The 22,616-nt window shown below is 39.9% G+C and overlaps 2 protein-coding genes and 1 long non-coding RNA gene across 3 annotated transcripts; all 3 read right to left on the bottom strand.

The window, feature by feature from the left end:
* Positions 1 to 3,994: 3,994 nt before the first annotated feature.
* Positions 3,995 to 9,819, bottom strand: LOC118800483. Its single transcript, XM_036560732.1, has 5 exons — positions 9,722 to 9,819; positions 6,581 to 6,648; positions 5,994 to 6,290; positions 4,313 to 4,624; positions 3,995 to 4,194 (listed from the first exon to the last, which is right to left on the bottom strand). Exons 2-5 carry the CDS (start codon positions 6,639 to 6,641, stop codon positions 3,995 to 3,997), a joined length of 870 nt encoding a protein of 289 aa, XP_036416625.1. The 5' UTR covers positions 6,642 to 6,648; positions 9,722 to 9,819.
* Positions 9,820 to 12,050: 2,231 nt separating this feature from the next.
* On the bottom strand, positions 12,051 to 13,203 carry LOC118800487. The gene is made up of 3 exons (XR_005006243.1): positions 13,130 to 13,203; positions 12,488 to 12,548; positions 12,051 to 12,305 (listed from the first exon to the last, which is right to left on the bottom strand). It is a non-coding gene; the product is annotated as an uncharacterized LOC118800487 (long non-coding RNA).
* A 4,018-nt stretch (positions 13,204 to 17,221) lies between these two features.
* On the bottom strand, positions 17,222 to 22,616 carry LOC118800480. The gene is made up of 5 exons (XM_036560730.1): positions 22,457 to 22,616; positions 21,301 to 21,368; positions 20,750 to 21,049; positions 20,130 to 20,423; positions 17,222 to 18,424 (listed from the first exon to the last, which is right to left on the bottom strand). Exons 1-5 carry the CDS (start codon positions 22,561 to 22,563, stop codon positions 18,192 to 18,194), a joined length of 1,002 nt encoding a protein of 333 aa, XP_036416623.1. The 5' UTR covers positions 22,564 to 22,616; the 3' UTR covers positions 17,222 to 18,191.

Raw genomic sequence — 22,616 nt, 5'->3', positions numbered from 1 at the left:
CTGTTATTAATGGTATTAACATAATTATAATAGCATTTGTAATAGCATGAGACCCAGTACATTACCTGAATAATTAGCAGGAGGCTCATACATTATCTGACATACAGAAGCCGATTCAATAATGTTTAGGACACAACAAAGTGGGACACAACTTTTTTATACAGTTGGGCTTTTCAGTTGGAGTGGAAACAACATAAGAGAAGCAGTGTGTAAGTCTACCCTGTGTGTGTGTGTGTGTGTGTGTGTGTGTGTGTGTGTGTGTGTGTGTGTGTGTGTGTGTGTGTTTTTTTTACAAATGTGTTGTCAGTTTTTCCTGAAATAGTAAACGATAAAGTGACCTGTATTTTCGAAATGAAGGAGCTGTTGGCCATTCATGCTGAGAACATCACTTCCTGTTTACCACGATTATCATGACATCACAATGACACCCAGTTAAACAATGACCATGAACAGTATTTTAGTGTTACTGGACTCATTGAGATTACGGGTCCTACAGGATCTGTGGGTCTTTTTGTTTGTTATTGTGCCTTTTACTGTCTGCATGTTACAGTAATTAAAAGTTTCATTAAATTAAATCATTGTAGCATGTTTGTCTGTCACTCACTGTGTGAAAGTAAACATTTCAGAATGTATGAACTGACTAATCTGGGTATTTTATTGAGTCCAGGCTGGCTGCGGTTCTTCTCTGCAGATGCTCAGTTGGGTTCTGTTGGTGAGATTGGGCTGGTTCCACTGTCAGCAATGGCCTAAATCCATGAACAAAAAATATCAGATCTGGAGCTTCATTTATAGAAAACAGTCCCAGTTTAAGTCCCAGTCACTGTAATAGAGCAGTGATAGTTGTGGAAATGGCTGCATAAAGCAGAACAGAACGACTGCAGTTCTATCAGACTGGTGTAGGTGGTGTTCGTGGGTGGAAACAGAGATTTAAACTGGATTTAAAGTGAATTCTCCTGTTTTATTTTCATCAGCCTGCAGCTCCGTGTTTCTCCTGCAGGTGGCGGTAATTTCATATGTAAACAGCTCACTGTGAGTTACAGAGCACAGACTGTACAGACACCTTATTCTCTAAACTTATTATTATTATTATTATTATTATTATTATTATTATTATATTAGAGAGGTGAATATGTGGATGAGTTGCTGTATCTGGAGGTGAAGATGATCATTGATTCACGGAGGAGAGCTCTGCAGATACACATGGAATAACTTTCACTTTAACTCACTGTAAACAGCATCTGATTCTCAGATACACAAAAGCTAAACTAAACGCTGTAAAAGAAGAAATAAAAATGACAAAACAATAAAGATCATCTTTATTTCAGATTTTAAACAGTTTCATCATGAAGTACCCAAACCTGTACAGCAGAGGGCGCTACACACTGAACCTGCTTCCCAAACTGAACACTGACACAATCAACAGGAAATACTTACTGCTCTGTGGTAAATAATAAAATAACACATTTACAAAGTGTGTTTAGTGAAGGAGTGTTGTGTGTGAGTTGCAGAGGTAGGATGAGGTGGACAGTAACTTTTAATGATGTCATTCAATTTAATCATGAACATTTTTCATACAATTACTTCAGCTTATTACTAATAACGTATTTAAATATATAAACCCCCCCAGCCCAGCTTTTTCAGTACGAAATCCTCCAGAACCCCATCTGCACTGCGTGCTGCACCACTGTCACACATGCATGCACTGCATCATTTTTTAAAGGCATCATAAATGATTTACTGAAATGACCTGGTGCTAAATCAACATCTGGAATTTATATTAATATTACTTATTTATTTACTTTTTATAATCCTTCTACTTGACTGTTTGTTTATTTAATGTTTGTCTAATCTTTAATGTTAAAGTTTATTAATTTGGCTTATTGTCTAGGTTTTATTGTACTTTCCCCCTTTATTTAAGTCTTATTTGGTCAGATTATCTTGTTTGATTTTATTGTAGTGCGTTTTTTAGTTTAACCTTATTTTAGTTTAACCTGATTAAGTTTATTTTGATTTCAATCCCTTTAAGCTGTAAATGCTCAGCTGCACTGAAAATGAGTCACTCTCAGTGTACCTTTGTGTAAATGCAGCAGTTTTTGAATTTATTTTGAAATACACGCTTTCATTTTGAAACGAGTAAAAACAGGACGTAACTCTGTGAGCTTCACAGAGACCGAGGAGCACCTGTAGGGGTGATGTTACCTGCCAGTTTGTTTTTTCTTTGTATTACTCCATGCTTCGTGTCGTTTGCTACAGCCTTGTGAACGTGATATTAGGAGAAGTGTAAGCTGAAGAATTGTATTTTTGACCGTGAAGAGGGAATTCCTCTGGGGAATGACTCTGCCGTTGGTTGAGAAGCAGACTAAAGTGGTTAGTATTACTCTGAGTATTATTTTGGTACCAGCTACAATGCTAAGCAGTGCTATTTTTGTAATGATTACAATAACTAATGTTGTCTTTATTTTGTTTACTTGAACATTTAGTTCTACGGTGTTGATGTGGTGTCAATAAACATCTGTGAAAGGAACCGGAGTCTCGCATCTAATCAATGGGCGGCATACTTTGAATGAAAGTAAAGTGAAACACACACACACATACACACACACTCACACACACTCACACACACACACACACACACACACACACACACACACACACACACACACACACACACACTCACACACACACACACACACACATCACACACACACACACACACACACACACACACCACACACACACACACACACACACACACACATCACACACACACACACACACACACACACACACACACACTCACACACACACACACACACACACACTCACGTAATTTCACATTCAGAGATCATGATGTTAAAACTGTCCTCCTTCAGTTCATTCACACTGACAGAACCCAATAACAGTCTATTTTATTTCCACTTCATCCTCCGTGCTCACTGGTGCACTCGTTCAAAATCAACATTTAATTTTACACAAACACACAAACACTAACAACAACAACACAACAACAATAATCCTGTAAATCTTGTAAAATCTATGATCATCAGTGGTTCAGATTTATAGAGGACAGTGAAGAATAAACTCTGAAATAGACCCAGTGGTGACCCTGACCTGTTTGGATCAAGGTCAGAGCTCCTGTCACTCCAGAACAGTGGGCCAACAGACACACCTCCTTCTAAGACCCGCCCACCTGTAAAATACCTCACATATCAGTCAGATTGATCAGTAAAGAACCTGTACAGCTTTTTATATTGTTAATATTCTCTGCTTATTTAATGTGTTTTTAATGTTTCTGTAAAGCAGGTCAGGATTTATATCACACAGCAGAGCACAGTTACAAACACTCACACAGACATTCACTATTATAAACATTCATTTTATTATAATAGAAAATACACATTTATATACACAGACACTTTATTTCACATTGCAATACAACATATATACATCCTGAACCTCTAATGGACCCAGTTAGTTTACAGTGTTGTGTTCTGTTTGTAAACACACCTGAGTCAGGTGAGCAACATTACAGCCTCCATCACCTGAATTAACACTGTTTACAGCAGAACTGAATAAAAACATGGACTGAAAACTCCTGATTTCTTCAGTGGGAACATTCTCACCACACAGAGTCTACAGTAAGACACAGAATAACAGTGCAAACAATATAGAATAAAACAAATTAGGATATAAAATAATAATCCCGAACAAACAGTGAAATAACGCCGTTTTTGATCAGATTTGTACAGATTAGTGATGAATAAATTGTGATAAAACTCTTATTTCTTGCTTTCGAATGGAAGTTAATACGTTTGATCATTTTTCGCTTCATTCATCATGAAATTTGAACATATTATAAAGGGCAGCTCCCATTTTCAAACTCTGTGAAGAAAAAACATGCAAAGAAAAAAACAACAAAAATGAGAAATAAAGCTTTGTTCCCAATATATAGAGATGAAACAGAAAAAAAGAAGGATGGTTTTGTGAAGACCAATCAGAGTAGCTGGTGTCCATTCAGTTCAACTTTCAGTCTTTCAATCTTCACCTGGAGCTGCTGATTTTCTCTCCTCTGCCGTACAATCACCACCACTAACACCACAATCACAGCTACAAGTACAGCCACCAGTACAATCAGTACAGCCACCCACACTGGAACAGCAGCTCCTCTATCTGTGTCCAGATCTGGATGGTCACCTACAAAACACACACAGGTTTGTAATACAGTGAGTTTAACTGAACACCATCATTAAAGCTCAGCAGCAGATTCCTGATCAGTGAACTCTGATTGAACTGAAGAAAGCAGGTTACATACCTTTCACTTTATCACTTCCCCCTGCTGACCCCACGGTCACTGTGTAGATGTGAATGACCTCTTCATTCCTTTTGTCCATTACAGTATAAACCCCACTATCAGATGGAGTCACTCCTCTCAGCTGAAGAGCAGCCGATACTCTTTGCTTATATTCAAGTTTACACTGTAGTGACCGTCCATCCACTGCACAGATCTGACCACTGGATGGTCCAGCTGCACCTGTACTGTTATAAATCACCTCCACTTCCTCTGGTATCTCCAAATCCAGGACCAGAGATTCACCAGGGTTTATCTGAAGTGAAGTGTTCAAGGCTGAGGAAAAGAACCAAAAGGAACTTCATTATTCGTAGTCTTGGACACTGTGTGGACCACTGCTGTGTGGGTGTGGTAACGTCCAGTGTAAGAACGCAGTGCAGATTTTGGCTGCAGCTTCACGTCTAATTTTTCGTTTGTTTAGTATTCTTTATGGTAAGTTTGTGATTTGTTTTCCATGCTGGCCTAGGAGTTTTTCAGAGAACGAGCTGTGACACTGAGCACCACCCACCACCCACGGCGGCAGAGTTTCTCACGCATACCCGTTTGTTTCCCGCCAGTGTGTTTTTGTTGTAGCACCTCCATGTCACACAAAACAATAGCCTGTGTTTGGGTGTTTTGGCCTTTGATGTTGAAGTAGGCAGTTCTTTGACACACTAAAGCCTGGCAATCTTGTTCTTTGGTGACTCACACTGTATGTTTGAATCGTCCATCGTGTTCAGCCAAAGCCTGTAATTTATATGCTCACACTGTACAAAAACACTCGGTCCGACTGACATGACGCAACATGGGAGCTCACACTGCACATGAAACACAGCTCCTACAGACGCTCTGTCTACAGTAAAGCTGTTTCATTCAGAACAACACAAGTGCCAAGCAAAAACACTGGCTGAATCTCAAACGGCTCCCTGCTCCCTACTTAGTGCACAACATATTTAAATAGTGGCTCCTGCACCCATAAAGTGGATGTCTAATTATTAGCCTTCTGAGATTCAGCTGTGTGTCCACAGTTCCATACTGGACAAAGAGGGCACTATTTTGACATTGAAGCCAGAACTTAGTGCACTACACAGGAAGTAGGGGGCGTTTGAGATACAGCTTTGCTAACTTGTGCCACAGACAAAACTGTCTACAGGCGGCTTTACAAAGACAAAACATCACCGTATTTATTTATACCTCGCAATTCAACTCAGACAAATGGAGCAAAGTCTGCATAAACGGACGCTGGAGCCGCAAATGTGGACTCTTTTGCCTCCGTGTCGGAGCGATGGGGGTGACTGTGTGTGGTTTTGGGTGCGACTGTGAGAAATCGGTTCGTGAGGCAGCTCAGGCTGTGAGACAAGCAACCAAAATTTCTGATGTCAGAAATACATCCGGTCAGAGCTCATTTGGGCAGTTAATCAGCCATCGTTTCCCCTTTTCACACTGCATGACAAACGACAGCCGATGAAGCTGAAATTCGGCCCGATCATGAAATTCAGTCGGCTCAGACCAAATCGAGCTTAAAAACAGTGTACACCTGGCTTAAGAGACAAAACAGAGGTGTGTGAGACTAGAACTTCATCAGCTCCACAGATCTGCAGCACTGCACCTAAATCAGTGGAGTTCTATCAGTAATGCACAGTGAAGAAAACAGATGGACACTTACGCTCAATAAGTAGCTGCACATCACAGAGTTCTTTACCATCACAGTCACAGGTGTATCTCCCTCTCTTACTGAAATCAGCGTCAGTGATGGTGAGAGAGAGATTCTCCTTCAGGTACTGATCATGGATCATCTGATATCCCTCCTTAGATCTACATGAAGTCTGATCACACTCAGCCAGAGTATCAGTGGGTTTATGGAGCACAGACCATCTGACCAAACCAGAGCATCTCTCAGAGCAGGACAGAGTAGCAGAGTCATGAAGATTCACCTCCACAGAAGGAAAAGATGATTCAAACACTGAAAGAGAGAATCAGATAAAAGGAACGAAACTTTTAACAATAACTGACCAACTTCAGCACAGGGGTCTTGTTGTTAGAAAAGCAGGTTTTAATCATCAGCATCAAACAGAAGATTGAAAATCCAGCATGTTTTAAAAAATCTTGTTCAAAGTGAAGTTCAAAAAAATATATTACAAATTAGTAATAATAGTACAATTTTACTTATAACAACATATTATTTATGTACTAAACTAAATGTAAAATACAGTCTTTAATAAGATAATAAAGGAGTGACAGTGCAGTTCTTACCAGTAGTGAATGTGTTGGTCAGTAAGATCAGGATACAGAGAGCAGAACTGCAGGACTGCATGACTGACCTACAGACACACAAAAAAGAAGTAAAAACATAATCAGTACTCAGTCATTACAAACGCAGAGGAACAGAATACACAAGTCATGGATCAGCCTAAAAAACCTTTCACTTTTCCTTTGTACAGTGTTTAAAAGAGCAGAAATTTGATCGTAAGTTATTAATCAGATTCAGCGCGTGAAATCAAGTGCCAGCGTACCAGCACCTAATTATATATTACTTATTATTATTATTTATAGTTATATTGCCATTTTCCGAGTGATGAGCTGCTTTAGGTCATGGCTGATAACTGGACTGTCAGTATGATCTGTAATATCATATTTCAGTACATGATATTATTAACCACACAGAAGCTTTTAAATTAATTTTATGAGAGATTTTTCATGCCATAGTGCAGTAATACAGAGTTTGGATGTTGTGAGGCACTCATAGGTGTGAATACGTGTATCTTACAGTTGCTTTCAATGCAGATTTTAGGACCAGAACTGTCTGTTTTATCATGTTGGGTTTCAAAGCTTCATTTGTAAAGACCCCTGAGCAAACAGGACAGAGCTGTAGTTAAGAGTTTTCAGCTCTCACACCTGGGCAGCCCAGAGCTGCATATTCACTACTGGACTTCTTTAGTTTCAGTTATGCCTGCACTGAAAACGTTAACATAACTAGCATTTTGCCAGAAAAATCAATGAACGTGACATATATATATATATATATATATATATATATAGCAATGTCTTTTTGCAAATAATCAACAATATTTCTCATATTTAAAATGTGTATTGTAACAATTTTTTACTTTACATTTTTACAGTTGTATGTTTCAGAATGGCTTAACTGAGATGACTTGTTTGTTGAGAGCAGATCAGAATATTACTATTATTATGTTTTCACCTACTAATAAAAATGGATGTACTTTAGTTTCTGTTCATTCGACTTCAGGTAGTGGCACAGTGGGTAGCACTGTTACCTCAGAGCAAAAAGGGTCTGTGTTCAGTTCCCTGGCCGGGTGGGCACGGTCTTTTCTAACATTATATTTCACAATTTATTTTATAAAGTTTATTATGTATTAAACTGTATCATACATAATTAATGAATTAATGAATGAACAATTACTGACAATATCATATATATATATATATATATATATATATATATGTATATGTGTGTGTGTGTGTGTGTGTGCATGTGTGTATAAATATATATATATATAGTTTGGAGGAGGGATGATGCTATGTTTTGCTATTGTTTTTCAGGGGTTGGTCTAGAACCCTTTAGTTCCAGTGAAGGGGAATCTTAATGCTTCAGCACCAAGACATTTTGGACAATTGTATGTTTCTAACTGTGTGAGAACAGTTTGGGGAACCTTTTCTGTTCCGGCATGACTGAGACCCAGAGCACAAAGCAGCTCCATGAAGTCATGACTGATAACCGAAAATGAAGTTTTTATTCACTTTGGTAACAGTCATGCTCGACTGTTCACGCTCCTACAGACGTGGGTTTGATTGTGCAGGTAAGCCAAAGGTGAAACTGATGAACGAAACTGTGGGAGAAACTGGTGTGTTATCTTTTTATCATTTGTATCTGAAAATATGACTTCATTTCTTTTAATATTGCTTCACGAGAGGTAGGATATGAACGGTATTCTGCTGTTGACTCAGAAGAACCCAGAAATGCCATTGTGTGTATAAAAATCAGAAAAGGCTGCTGATTCACAGTGAGAGCAGGGAAGGTCACCTCTACGTACGGAGAGAGAATCCTAAACCTGCGCTAAGTAGCAGAGCACTATTAAAGTGGAGGTGTATTGTAGTAGCTCAGCCTCCTGATGGTCACAACAAATCTGTCTTGCCGTTTGGGGTCCCAGAGACCCCAGAGTTGTGTGGGTAAAATAAAATTACATTCAAAATGAAAGCTTTTCCTCCGCAGACTGTTACATCATTCTACACCAGAGATGCTGTAACTCAGTACACTGAGAAAAGTGTTTTCACCCTCGCTTTGAACAACAAACTGGCCTTTCAAATTTCAGGAAGGTGAATAAACGTGAATGTGTGTGTGTGTGTGTGCGTGCGTGTGTGTGTGTGTGTGTGTGTGAAAACACACAGAGTGAGAGACGGGAGACAGAGAGAGAGAGAGAGAGAGAGAGAGAGAGAGAGAGAGAGAGAGAGAGAGAGAGAGAGAGAGAGAGAGAGAGAGAGAGACGAGAGAGGAGACGAGAGAGAGAGAGAGAGAGAGACAGAGAGAGAGAGAGACAGAGAGAGAGAGAGAGAGAGAGAGAGAGAGAGAGAGAGAGAGAAAGTTTTGCAGTTTCTATGAAAGTATGAAGAGTTATTCAGTACCAAGCTGATCTAAAAGGGGCTGAGGATATTCTGAGAGCTGTTAAAGAGGCTCGGGGGTCTCAGGGACCCCAAACAGAACACAAGAGTTAAAGCAGTGTGTAATAATTGAGTTATAAACACTGTTTCTGCTCTCTGTGATCAGGACTGCACTCGATTACAGGGAGTCCTGCCTCACACACACTTCCTCCGCGGGACTCGACTGCTCTGTACACGTGCTGTAACTGAGCTCTGCGCGCGCTCCTTAATCATAATACACCAACAACCACGTGCATTATTATTACTGAATTAGAGAAATGACATTAGTGAACACACACGCACACACACATACACACACACACACACACACACACACACTCACACACACACACACACACACACACACACACACACACACTCACACTCATCACACACACACACACACTCACACACACACACACACACACACAACACACACACACACACACACACACACACACAACACACACACACACACACACACACACACACACACACACACACACACACACACACACACACACACACACACACAGACAGACACAGAGAGAGAGAGAGAGAGAGAGAGAGAGAGAGATCAGTTAAGTCAACCAGAAGGAGAGCGCGCTGCACGAGCGGGAGCCGGCTCGCGCTTTAGCTTTAACCTCCACAGTTCAGACAGTCAGAGCAGACAGAGTTAAACCGCTGTTTCAGTCAGAATAATCGATCAGTAAAGTCTTCATCAGTCACACTCACCGCTCAGCACTAGGCTCCTCAGCAGACCCGGTCCTCTCCGCTCCGCTCCTCTCTGTGCCTCTCCTCCTCTTCTCTCCGCTCAGCTCCTCTCCGCTCCTCTTCGCTCCTCTCTGTGCCTCTCCTCCTCTTCTCTCCGCTCAGCTCCTCTCCTCTCCTCTCCTCTCCTCTCCGCTCCTCTCTGTGCCTCTCCTCCTCTCCTCTCCGCTCAGCTCCTCTCCTCTCCTCTCTTTTCCGCTTCTGTCCGCTCCTCTTTGCGCCACTGCTCGCCGGTTAAGTGACGCTTTAAGGGAAATTACACAGGCAGCAATGACGTCGCCGCTCGCTCGCGCCCACTGCGCGCGACCGGCGTTTACTTACCTCAGCCGTCAGAATCGCCTCAGCGTTTTACCACCGCGAGTCCTGCTCTGGCGGTTTATAGAGAGATTTTAACTGAATTTGCTCTGAATGAACCAGCAGAATAGGAGGATCTGTACTCTGAGCTGCTGCTGCACTGAAACAGTTCAGATTCACAAAGGTAAACTTTCCACTCTGAGGGAAAAACTACAGTAAACCCCTTTAACACATCATACAGTGCACATTAACCTCTTAGCTGCCAGTTTGAGAAACAATGATTTTTTAAACAGATACTGTTTTATTTGTTGTGAATATTTAAATAAGAGATACACATCAGTACATATATCACATTAAAATCTACATACGCCACACATAACTGTGGATAACTTAAATTAACCAATCAGAACAGTGATATACACACCTACTCAATTTAATAAATACATGTACAGTTAAATACAGTCATTCACTACCAATCAAACTGTTCATACAGCTGTGTGCAGTAATATCACAGTACGTAATTATTTAAGTAATTCATTCATTTAAAATGAAATTGCATAGATATTCATATACATACACAAGAACCAGCCACTTTATCAAGTCCACCTCCTTGTATCTCCAGTCATTGTCCATTTTATCAGCTCCACTGACCATACACTGTTAAAATGAGAGGTCAGCTCAGCTCAAAATGATGTAGTAACTGATTACATGGCTTTTCTTGAGTTCACACAACTCAAACTTCTTAGTTGAGTCAAAAGTTCTCTTTTTTAGTTCTGCATCTCGGTGAGGTAAATAAAATTAACTTGTTTTATACTCAACTTCCCCACCAGCCAAGACTCTCTCCATCACACAGTCCTGCCAGACATTTTTCCTCTTGGATACATACTTACAGACGGCTGTGGCATCGCTGGGTCTCAAACTCACAACCTTCTGTTGGGGTGACGGCTTAGTCCACTGCACCACTCAGCAACACATGAAGTAACTCTGATTTTGTCTCTAAAAATGTTTAAAACACTGTTTAATCATTCATCCCAACATCAGGAGGTTGTGAGTCTGAATCCCAGCAATGCCACAGCTGTCCAGATGTCCAGAAGCTCAAGAGGAAAATATGCCAGATGGAGCTGTGTGACAGAAGGAGTGCCAGCTGGTGGGGAAACACAAATTCAGTTTTGTTTAACTAACTGAGATGCAGAAACAGCAGCTGGGAGAACTTTTGACTCAACTAAGAAGTTTGATTTGTGTGAACTCCGGTGTCCTCAAGTTGAGTCAACTCAGGAAAAACCACGTAATCAGTTACTATATCATTTAAAGTTGAGCTGACGTCTCATTTTAATCAGTGTATGGTTTCATTTTGTAGTTCTACAGTTACAGACTGTCGTCCATCTGTTTCTCTGCATACTTTGCCAACCTGTTCTTCAATGGTCAGGACCCCCACAGGACCCCCACAGACTCCCAATGTTACAGAAACTGGAAGCTCCACCCATCTGTGCATCTGCAGGTCATATGGCTGTGTTCACATTACCAGGTTGAAGTGGCACAAATCAGATTTTTTGCCCTAATGAGACTCTGTGTGGACTGTGTGGACACACAAATCTGATCTTTTCAAATCCGACCTGAGCCATATGTGAGTCATATGTGGTCCTAGATCGGATAGGTATCTGATTCATGGCCATGCGACCTTAATGTGACGCTCAGATCAGAATTCATGTGCTTTTTTTCCACTGCGCTGCGCCATCATTCAGCGTTACCATGGCAGCAGCACTGAACAGAAGTTAAAGTCTGTAAACGGTGGAAAAGCAGCTCATCTCACCTTTTTCTCCTTCGTCTCGCTCTAATAATGAAGCTGAGAGCTGATCAGAGTTAATTATCTCCTCAGCGAAGCTCGTTCTGCTCGTTAGTTTGTGCTGATGATGCACGTGATTCATTCCCGTGACGTTACTGAGTAGAATGAGCTCATGAGGGTCATTTCAGGACGCCGGTTCGTCACATTGATGACAGATTTGAGTCGCTTACCTAAGCGAGTGTGAACCATCGTGTCAGAGAGATCGGATTTGAGCAAAATATCAGATTTGAGCAATCAGGCTTGCAATGTGAAGTCTAGAAGCAGCCTAAGTGATCACCAGGTAGAGTTTTTGGATGTTTTCACAGGCTTTTCTAGATCAGCGCATGATGACACACAACTCTCTACCAGCAGGCAGCATGATCCCTGGTGATGGTTGTCAGTCCCACTCCTGGACAGTGGAGGCTTCAGTTCCTAAAATAAATGCAAACCTGTAATTTAACCTCAGTTTGCTTTCATTTGCCCAGCTGAACTTTACTTAATAGTTTTGTTTTTTTTTAATAATTGAATTATGTTTGAAATAAACTGAAAGATTTCAAATCTTTCAATTAATGTACTAATCTAATATTAGTCTTAAGCTCTGTCTTGGAACTTACCTTGTGTTTCTTTTTTAGGTTGGGCCACATTTTCCTGTAGCCCCAATTCCAATGGATGGTCCTAACAAACAAAATCAAATTAGGGGTTTTAACTTTCTTAGAGAACAGGTAACGAGATTAAAGGATCCAGCATCATTCAACTAAAACTCTAACCAGATTAGGAAAGTGCTCAACCACACAAGCAAATGGCTTCCACTTATTTTTAAGTTATGATTAGCTAATGTTACATTATGGAGGCCTCGAGCTCCGATCTGCTCCCTGAAAGAGCGGAAACAGCTCGTGTGTGTGAACACGGAGAACTTAATAGTTAACTACCTAGCAAGTTACAGAGAAGCACCTGTAACCTTCATTATTCTATCAAATTATTCAAGACACAAAAACAGATCAATGATTAGATTGTGCTACCTCGTCATTAGCTGGCTAATGTTTGACAAAATCGCAAGTTAAACTATTTTGTTAGCCAGCTGGCTATTCAAAACAACAGGCTGGCACTTCAAACTCTGCTAGCATGCATGCTAATAGCTTGGCATTCCAAAAACTGCAAAATGGTCACTGATGACCTAAACTGCAGGCTATAGGCTATTTGTACACCTTCATGACAAGAAAACAAATAAAATACAGTAGAAATTCAGAATAACTTACATTTTGAAGATGACACTTCGCCGCTTGCTGGGCTGCTAGCCACACCACTTCTGCCCTGCCATCTGGCTGATATCAGTTTAATGAGATATCAGGCCAACTTTGGCAGATAATGCTGGATGGGTGACTGGGACAAGGAAAAAAAAACAAATAAATCTGATTAAATGCTCTAACAAATTTCTCCTGAAAAATACAGATCTCATACAATACAAAATACAAATCTCAATAAAATACTGAGGAAAGAAAGCCACGTTATAACATCAGTAACAGTAGAGGATGGTACAGAGTGAACAGGTTGAGCATATAAACACATTCTATTAAATATTTAATTTGAACTGTATTAGTTTCAGTATCAGAAGAGGAAAGTGCTGTGGTGGCGACTCTAACAGAGACTGATGGGTAAATCTGGCTGTGTCTGGAACTGAAGGCCGCGGTCTGAATGCCCTGCTGTCTCATAACTCACTGATACTCATAAGGTGCCTGTAACTGGATCACAGTTCAGTTTCTATACATCACAACATTACCAGGATATCGAAAGCTCACTGCTGTTAGCCTCTATTCACTGTAAGCAAATGAGGGTTTACTGGCTGGACTAGCACTGAATGGTAGCCTACATTTGCTAAATAAGCTAACAGACACTGACTGTTGAGACTCCTATGCTTTATAACAGTGTAATAATGTACCAAACTATTAAAATCTAGTGTATAAACCAAAGAGAATGTTTTTTTTGTTAAGAAATATCATAACAAAGGGGAAAATTCCTCTGCTAGTAGGTCAGCATTGTCCCACTGTGATGAGGTCATGGCTGTGCTGGTGTGGAAAGGTTTCTCTTTCAGGTAACTGTCACGCTGTAGTAAAGGTTAAATTAGATCTTTAGTCTTAGTGGAAAAGAGAGAGAGTAATCATCTGATACCACAACACAAATATTATCTTACTAGTGGAGGATTTTGTCTCTTTTAATAATAAATAAACAAATATGTTTAGTTCATACAACATATTTCAGCTGTGCTGGACTTGGACTCCATACTGAGGCCTACATTTCTGAACAGTCAGGTTCCCTTTATAAACACACATAAAGAGCTGAGCTCTCTGTTCTAAACTCACAGATAAAAGGATGCAGTGGCTGTTTAGCAGTTCAGGCTCTTATTAGACTGGAACAGTTATTAAGAATAACTACATTGAGTATTTAATTAGAAATAAGCTGAAGTAAAAACAGCTTCATTAATTTAGTAACACTATTAAAAGTGACTCTTCATGCTAATCCTAGAAGTGATCTGAACAGTAATAACCTGATGTTCACTAAACTCAGGCTCACTTTTTTAACCGTGTCAGTGTGCAGTTCGGGAAGCAGGTTCAGTTTGTAGCACCACAGCGCCCCCTGCTGCACATTACTCTTCATTAAACTGTTTAAAATCTTGTATTACATGATGTAATATTGCGTGCAACAGGTGACTTTTCACAGTTTGCTAATTTTTTCCTGCCTTTAGTGTTCTAGCAGTTTTACTTCTTGAGAAATAAATCCTGTTTATGGTTTAATTATTCCAGATTCCTTCAGTAAAACATATTTATCACTGACTGGAGAGAATGGATGAGTAAAGAGAAGAACATCTGTACTGAACTGTAGTATATAACTATGATTATACAGTATTAATCTTCAATCACCCTCTTCTTCTATAAGATAACAGCGTTTTAATATTTGGTCCAACAGAACAATCATACTAATGTTTTAAAAGATGTTTATGATGAATATTTATGAAGATTTCATATTTACTGTAACCGTATAGCTCAGATAAATCTCCTATAAAATCTCTTCTAGGATATATAACAGCAGCAGTAACTGACCTCCTTCACTCTGAGTCTGATAGTGAAGATCTTCATCAGCAGGAATCTGAGTTTATGTTCATTATTCCACCACTGTTCCTCCTCATCTTCTCCACATGTTCTCTCCTCATCTTCACCTCCAGATACAGCAGACTCCTCCCCCATATTCACCTCTATAGTAATAATAGTATAATAATAATAGTCTTTACAGAGTAGCTTGTCTGTACAGTCTGTGGTCTATGGGTGTAACTGACAGAGAGCTGTTTACATTTGAATTTGACATTTGAAAACAGGCCACCTGCAGGAGGAACAGAGAACTGCAGCTGCAGAGCCCAGACACATTACATGGGTGTTTGCTTGTTTCTGATTGGTCTAACTCATCTACAGGCAGTTCAGTAGCTCTGTGTCATTAGGTTTCTTAAAGCTGAAGACAGTGTTGTTGATAATGTGTTATAATCGTAGTGTAATACTTTATCAATTTCAATACAAGATCAGTTAATCTTTCAGCTCATAAAGCTGTACAGTATCAGGATCAATACTGTCAGCAGAGCCTACCTGAATATCTGAGTGGGCTCCTGTGTTCTGCAGGTTCTGTCCACATTCGGTCAAACTGGTCAGCTCTGATTAATGAAAATAATGAGATGGTCACTGCTGTCTTTCTCATTTCTGCTCTTCTTTGGACAGTAGGAGGGTTCAGTGGTACCACTGACCCGTCCAGACCCGTCCATCTTGTACTTCAGCCATTGTCCCATTTCAAATGAAATATTGTCAAATATGTTATTTTCTTTTTCTTAATATCGTGTTTTGCTTTTTTTTAAAATATATTTTTCTTCTGTTTTCTGTTTTTCTGTCAGGTTGGTTTTTATTTGCATCTTTGTTTGTACTTTGAGATGCAGTTTAATGAGTGATGCTAAATAAATAAATAAATAACTATCATCATTATTCAGTTGTTATTGATCATTCATGTAATAGGTCATAAATGTCAATTATATATATTGACATGAAGGTTATTTATTTTGGCTACAGTGATGATGGTTTAAACTGCCTGAGCCTCTAAAAGGCTCAACACGCTTCTAAATACAGTAAACACATCAGAAAATACATCACAGATTTACACACATATTTATTATAAACATCTACTGTAGAGCAGAGATTGTGAGAGTGACCCTCACAGTGTCCGGTACAGTCCACTCTGTAGTTTTATTACAGCTCGTAGTATGTTATTGTGTCACAGGTTTGGCACCATTTGCTAAAAAAGAGCAGATAAAGTGGTACAGAATGTGCTGCAGTTTGGACACACCAAGTTCAATCAGACAAGCAGATATTATTACAGAACAGAACAGATCTTCATTCACTGATAATCATTCACTGATTTCTGTTACAGTTTAGCTTTAATCAACATCTGATTCTGTTACACTCAAAATAAGACAATAACAGTTCATACAGATTTATAAAGACACCAGTCGCAGGAACAGAATACAAGTGCTTTTAATTTAGATATATAAAAAAGGAATAAATGATCAGTTATTGTTGTGAACAGAGCTGATGACATCGTCTCTGGTGCTCTATCAGTGTTGGAAGTTCACAGATGTTCATGGATCAGCTCAAACATCAGATATCAGTTTGAATCACAGCACTTTGGTGTAAAGAAAAACAGCTGCGTTGTAAGAAAACAGTGCAAATGTACATAATAAAAACAATGTTCACAGTTACATTATATTGTGACGTCCACACACAATGATGGTTCTTCAAGGGTTCTTTAGCAAAGAAAATGATTCTATATAAAACCATGAACACTCAAAGCAACCCTATGTGTGATTACAGAGTTCTCTGCATCATGACACGGTTCTTCAGACTGATGAAGAATATGCTGCAGATGGTTCTATATAGACCCTTTTTGAAAATGGTTCTTCTATTGTTATGGTGTCAGGCTGGTTCCACTTTTTGGCACTATATAGAACTTTTTTCAAAAAGGTTCTAGATAGAACCATCTACAGCACATTCTCCATCAATCGGAAGAACCCTTTAATCATGCATAGGGTTCATTGAATGTTCATGGTTCTATATAGAACCATTTTTTTTTACTGAAGAACCATCATTTTTAAGTGTGCTGGCAAAGAAGGAAATGCAGAAAACAGCACTTTAAGGAAAGACTCTTTTATTGAACCTGCAGCAGTGAAGAACCAGGGGGCCAGGTTAGCGGGACAGGTCACTTCTAACATTGTACATGGTGGATACCCAGACCACCCCAACTGTCCCACAGCCCTACACATTAACACACCCCAACACTGCTGCACACCTTTGAGCTAACAGACAACAACTATTTACCAATTACACTCTCTCTCTTCCTGCAGCCAGCGCTTTCCCAGGAGGCTCCACGCCTCCACGGCTGAATTAGCCAATAGGGGAACACTACTATATTTACAGTTTTCCTTCAGTGCATAGAGAATACAACACCAGGTCTTCCTCCGTTCACTGAGCAGCTCAGTGTTTATATCACACACATTCTCATCACTGCGCTGCTGAAGCAAGAAAGATGCTGGAATTAGACCCCGAAAACCAGAGCAGCCAATCAGAACAGTCAGTGGGAGGGTCATTTCTGATTGACAGAGTTAATGCTGTAATGATGACACTTCTATCTTATTTCCTTTTGTTGTTATGAAGGTCAGTTATTATTAAATAAATGAACCCATAAAAGGACGAATCAGGACCAGTTTTTGTTTTGTTCATCCCAGTTTGTCACAGTTTTGTTGACTGGTGTTGGCAGAGGTGGCAAAAGCTGGTAATAAAACTACACTACAGTTCACTCCTAAATCAGCTGCTAATCACCTGCTTCTTCATTGCTCAGTGATTAAATCATTTTAATCTGACCATGCACAATTACCCTCTCAATTGATGCTATTGTTTTATTGTTATCCTCCTACTGTTCAGCTGAAACTTTCACAAGGCTGACACAAACATTTTACACCGTCGTCAAGAGCTGCTAAACAGTTTAAGCTGTGAACAACTGGTTTCCAGCCTTCTCAAAGCTGGCCAGAACACCAGCAGCTCTGTAGAGAACTATGCTGGCTGGGAGGAGATGAAGATGGTGCAGAAAGAGGAGGCATAAAGTACCTGATGGCTTTTAAAAGACAATGACATTTTAAATCCTTCTCCAGACTAAAGAAGCAGGAGATTCATTATCTTTGTGTGTGAAAACATATCAAGTTCTGATGCTCTACACTCTGCATTTCCACAAACTGACCTAACCAGGTGAAACCTCTGTCAGAGTAATATTTTCAGGAGGAGTCGAGCTTGTTTCCTCAGCAGTGTCTTTGTTATCACCACTTTTCTTTACTTTCTTCCAGCAGCAGCAGCAATGTATTAAAGGTGGTAGGACAAAGAAGCCCAGCAGCACTCCAACCACGAGCCCCACAACAAACCCGATGTATAATTTAGCTGTCTCCCAAAAGCTCCATATCCAGCTCTCCTTCTCACCTGAAAGAGGAAAAAAAATTGTGTAATAAAAGAAACTTTTTCTCTTTTTTTAGGTTTTAATTTACACTTTTAGAAATTATGCAAGATAAATTTGGAGATCAAGCCCATTTTACTGATATCATAATGTGGTGGCTTTCTGGCTTGTATGTTTTCTAGTTCATCTGCATATCCTGTGAGCTTTCAGGGGGAGCTAATGTCAAAATCCTTACAGCAAAGACTGTCCACTTGGTGGCCATCTTGGCTACACCACCAGGCATTTGTTTCTACTCGTACAAGACTAGATCTCTTTGAACAGGGAGAGACCTAAAAACTCAAAACTGAAGGCCAAATTATTGTGTCAAAAACATTTAAAATCACTGGTAAAATCTGAACTGAGCTTCTGGCCTTTCCCACTTGTGGCTTTACCACCCAGCCAACTGGTACTATTTAATGATGGGCAGGACTGTCTCCACCTTTATAACGTCTCTGATACTGTGCTGGGTAAAGCTGTTGTTTATCAGTAAGTGGGTCTGTTTAGCACTTACAGTGTTCTCTACTGAGTTGCATGTGTCATATTGGAACTAGTCAATGTTGTGGAAAGTGTTTATGTTTCTATATACATGAAATGTAAGTGACCCTGTAGCTCCAGGGTTTAGTTATTTGGCGTACAACTCAGTGCCAATGTAGGTTTAAGTAAACCAAAAAAAGCTTGGAGTCATCGCACTGTATTAAAGAGTGACCTCCACCAGTGATACCTCACAGTCAGTGCCAGGTTAAACACATGGTGGCTATGTGAGTGAAGACAGCTGAAGATGAGTTCATGTCTTGGTGTCAACATCCCTGTCTTATTTTTCAGTTTTGACTGAAACAATTTAAACTCTATCTTATCTCAGTCTTGACATCATTTGGACTCAGTCTTGTCTGATCTCAACATCATTTGGTCTTGTCTCAATCTCGGAGTAAGGTGGGCTTGAAAAATTGTTCTTGGGGCCAGCCCACTGTGATGCCTCCATCTGAGGTAACTGGAAACTCTATATTTTGCCTATCATTTTTGAAAATCAATAAAACCTTCAAAAGGAAAAAAACATATTTTTTTCTACATGTTCAAATAACATTTATTTACTGCCAGTTGAGGATTTAATTGACCTTTCCATGATGGCTTAACAGGGTATTATTTGTTGATGTTCATTGGTTCCAAAATTTAAACATCCTCTGAGAGCGGATATTATTAGTGTGTTTTCATTTAATGATAAAAATGAATGTATGCTGTTTCTTTATTATTCAGTTGACCTTAGGTCTGCTCGCCATCAGTGGCTTGCAGAAGTTACAGTGCAAAGCTGAACTATGACAATAATAATGTATACTATAAAATATGCAATAATATACTAATAATCAGTATTATTTTAGACTATTATGTAATATTATTTATTAATATATATCAAGTACAATGCAGAATAACAATGTACAATGAACTATAAATTCATTTCAGTTTATGTCCAGTTTTTATTTTTATATACTGAAAGAAAAAAGTCTGGCATTGGTCCTGGTCTTGAATCAAACCTATAAACCATTAGAGATTATGACAGTGTAGTAACTGTAGTCATGCTTTGTTTATCTGGTTTCATGTATAAACTGCTCTATGTAGCCTTTAGCCTCCGAAAGTTAACACCCCTTGACATATATAATTTGCAAGTGTGTTGATAGGAGAAAAACGTTAAAGGCTTACCTCCAACAATACTGACGCTATAAGTAGACACAGTCTCCTCATTCCCAGTGTCCACTATGGTGTAAACACCACCATCAGAGTACTTCAGGTCCTTCAGCTGCAGACTGGACTGGAACAGCACTCTCTCCTCATATGGAAGGTCACACTGGACTTTACACCCCTCTACCTCACACAGCTTCACGGGGTTCTGAATGGCATCTCCAGTTCTGGTAAAAGTCACCCTCACTGGCTCTGAGATTGGAAGATCCAGGATGAGAGATTCTCTAGGCTGTACCTCCTTAGAATACACAGGAGCTGCAAAGATAAAACACAATAAACCACAACATGTCAGCCACATCTCGCTTTAAATGACATCGCTATGCTGACACAAATACTACACGATGACATCACCATTTCAGTGCTCAGTCAGTGCAATAACAAGACCACACTGAGGGGCTGATGCTACACCTGTGACACCACACTGTGATACACAAAAAGCCACCGTGGTTCATCTGTCTGTGCACCTTCTTGTAGGCCTGTTTCTGTTTTCTTTTTTTCATGGTCAACCTTCTACCTTAAGGCAGAGACGTTCTAGATCCAGCCTACATTCCTAAGTTACACTCTGATTTAAAAACACTTACCCTGAAGCCTCAGAGACACATCACAGACAGCCATGTTATCACATGTACACGTGTACATGTTCCTCTTAGAGAAATCAGCGTCAGTGATGGTGAGAGAGAGATTCCCCTTCAGGTACTGATCATGGATCATCTGATATCCCTCCTTCACTGATCTACATGAAGTCTGATCACACTCAGCCAGAGTATCAGTGGGTTTGGTGAAGACAGTCCATCTGACCAAACCAGAGCATCTCTCAGAGCAGGGCAGAGTAGCAGAGTCATGAAGATTCACCTCCACTGGAGGAACAGCTGACAGAAGCACTGAAAAAGAGAATAAGGCAAAGATACAACAGGAAACAGAATAATAAAAAACAGGAAAATAGAAGCACCATCTGCTAAAATAAAACAGAAGAGCTGAAATGTTAAAATGAGTCGGTGTGAACTCAGCAGATCACATTTCAGAAGTTTCACTATCTAGTTGAGTTTTTAAATATTAAAAATCATCTGTACAAATCAAAAATTAAGATAAAATCTTTAATAAGATGATAAAGGAGTGACAGTTCAGTTCTTACCAGTAGTGAATGTAGAGATCAGTAAGATCAGGATACAGAGAGCAGAACTGCAGGACTGCATGACTGACCTACACACACACACACACACACAGCATTAGTACTGACCAGGAGAGGAGAGAGAAAAGAGAGACAGAGAGAACAGAACTGACCTACAGACACACACACACACACACCATCAGTACTGACCAGGAGAGGAGAGAAAGAAGAGAGACAGAGAGAACAGAACTGACCTACAGACACACACACACACCATCAGTACTGACCAGGAGAGGAGAGAAAGAAGAGAGACAGAGAGAACAGAACTGACCTACAGACACACACAACATCAGTACTGACAAGGAGAGGAGAGAGAAGAGAGAAAGAGAGAACAGAAGGTTTTGGAGGTTTAGTCTAGTTAGGATGTTTGTGTGATACTGTTTTCTTATCTCGAGTTAATGAGGAGATTATGAAGTTTGGAACTCTCATTCTGGAATAGCTACTGAACTAAATTCAGTCCTAACTAAAGTTGTCAGGGTGACGAAACAGATAGGATAAGATTTCAGACTTAGGAAGTTTCTGTAATACGGCCCCAGAGCTCAGCTGGACAGCAGAGAGTCCACAAACTGCAGCAGCTCTCTGAGTTCATAGAGACTAATGAGTATCAGTGAGTGTGCTGGAGATTTACTCCACTATATTCACTGATACAGTAAATCTGTACAGTGGAAATGCTGAAATATTACAGATGTTACTCAGACTGGTGGGTTTGCTCCTCCTGACAGTGGTCTCAGCTCAAGGCTTTGTTTTGTAGACTTGTGTATAGACGTGTGGAAAGAGGAAGTGAATGCAGAACCGACTGCGCTGCTTGAGGTTTTTAAAAAGAAAGTGTGCTGTGACGCAGCCAGTAAACAACCTGCTAATCTCACATTTCTTAATATTTCTCCTTAATACAGAAGCTCATCACTCTGTTCCAGCACACATTTAATAAAACTGTTGTATCAATCACAATAAATTACATTAATTCTGTCTGTCAATCAGCTGATGATGTCAAATAAACCACTCAGTCTTTCTGAAACAGCCATTTAACAAAAGAGCTTCAGATCAGCCATAAACTCCAAACAGAAACAGAAACAGAGAATCTCCAAACACACTTCAGCTCTGAGCTCTGAGTTGTACTCACCGCTCTCTCTCTCTCGCTCTCTCTCTCTCTTTCTCTCTCTCTCGCTCTCTCTCTCTCTCTCTCTCTGCTGGAGTTTCTGCAGGGAAATCAATCCTGTTTATTATCATAATATCAGAAATACGACAGAATCGTACAGCTGATGTGCTGATCACTTCCTCCT

This window comes from Colossoma macropomum, unplaced genomic scaffold (genome assembly GCF_904425465.1).
Source record: "Colossoma macropomum unplaced genomic scaffold, Colossoma_macropomum, whole genome shotgun sequence".
NCBI classification, from domain to species: Eukaryota; Metazoa; Chordata; class Actinopteri; order Characiformes; family Serrasalmidae; genus Colossoma; species Colossoma macropomum.
The sequence above is the reverse complement of the archived record's forward strand: the minus strand, read 5'-3'. Positions and strand labels throughout refer to the sequence as shown.

Coding starts and splice junctions, on each gene's coding strand:
- LOC118800483 (XM_036560732.1), bottom strand. CDS start 6,641: ATGCAGTCCTGCAGTTCTGCTCTCTGTATCCTGATCTTACTGACCAAC. Junction 6,291..6,580: donor GACCAACACATTCACTACTG/GTAAGAACTGCA, acceptor TCTCTCTTTCAG/TGTTTGAATCATCTTTTCCT. Junction 4,625..5,993: donor TGTGCAGCTACTTATTGAGC/GTAAGTGTCCAT, acceptor TCTTTTCCTCAG/CCTTGAACACTTCACTTCAG.
- LOC118800480 (XM_036560730.1), bottom strand. CDS start 22,563: ATGATAATAAACAGGATTGATTTCCCTGCAGAAACTCCAGCAGAGAGA. Junction 21,369..22,456: donor AGAGCGAGAGAGAGAGAGCG/GTGAGTACAACT, acceptor GTGTGTGTGTAG/GTCAGTCATGCAGTCCTGCA. Junction 18,425..20,129: donor TAGCGTCAGTATTGTTGGAG/GTAAGCCTTTAA, acceptor TTCCTCTTTCAG/GTGAGAAGGAGAGCTGGATA.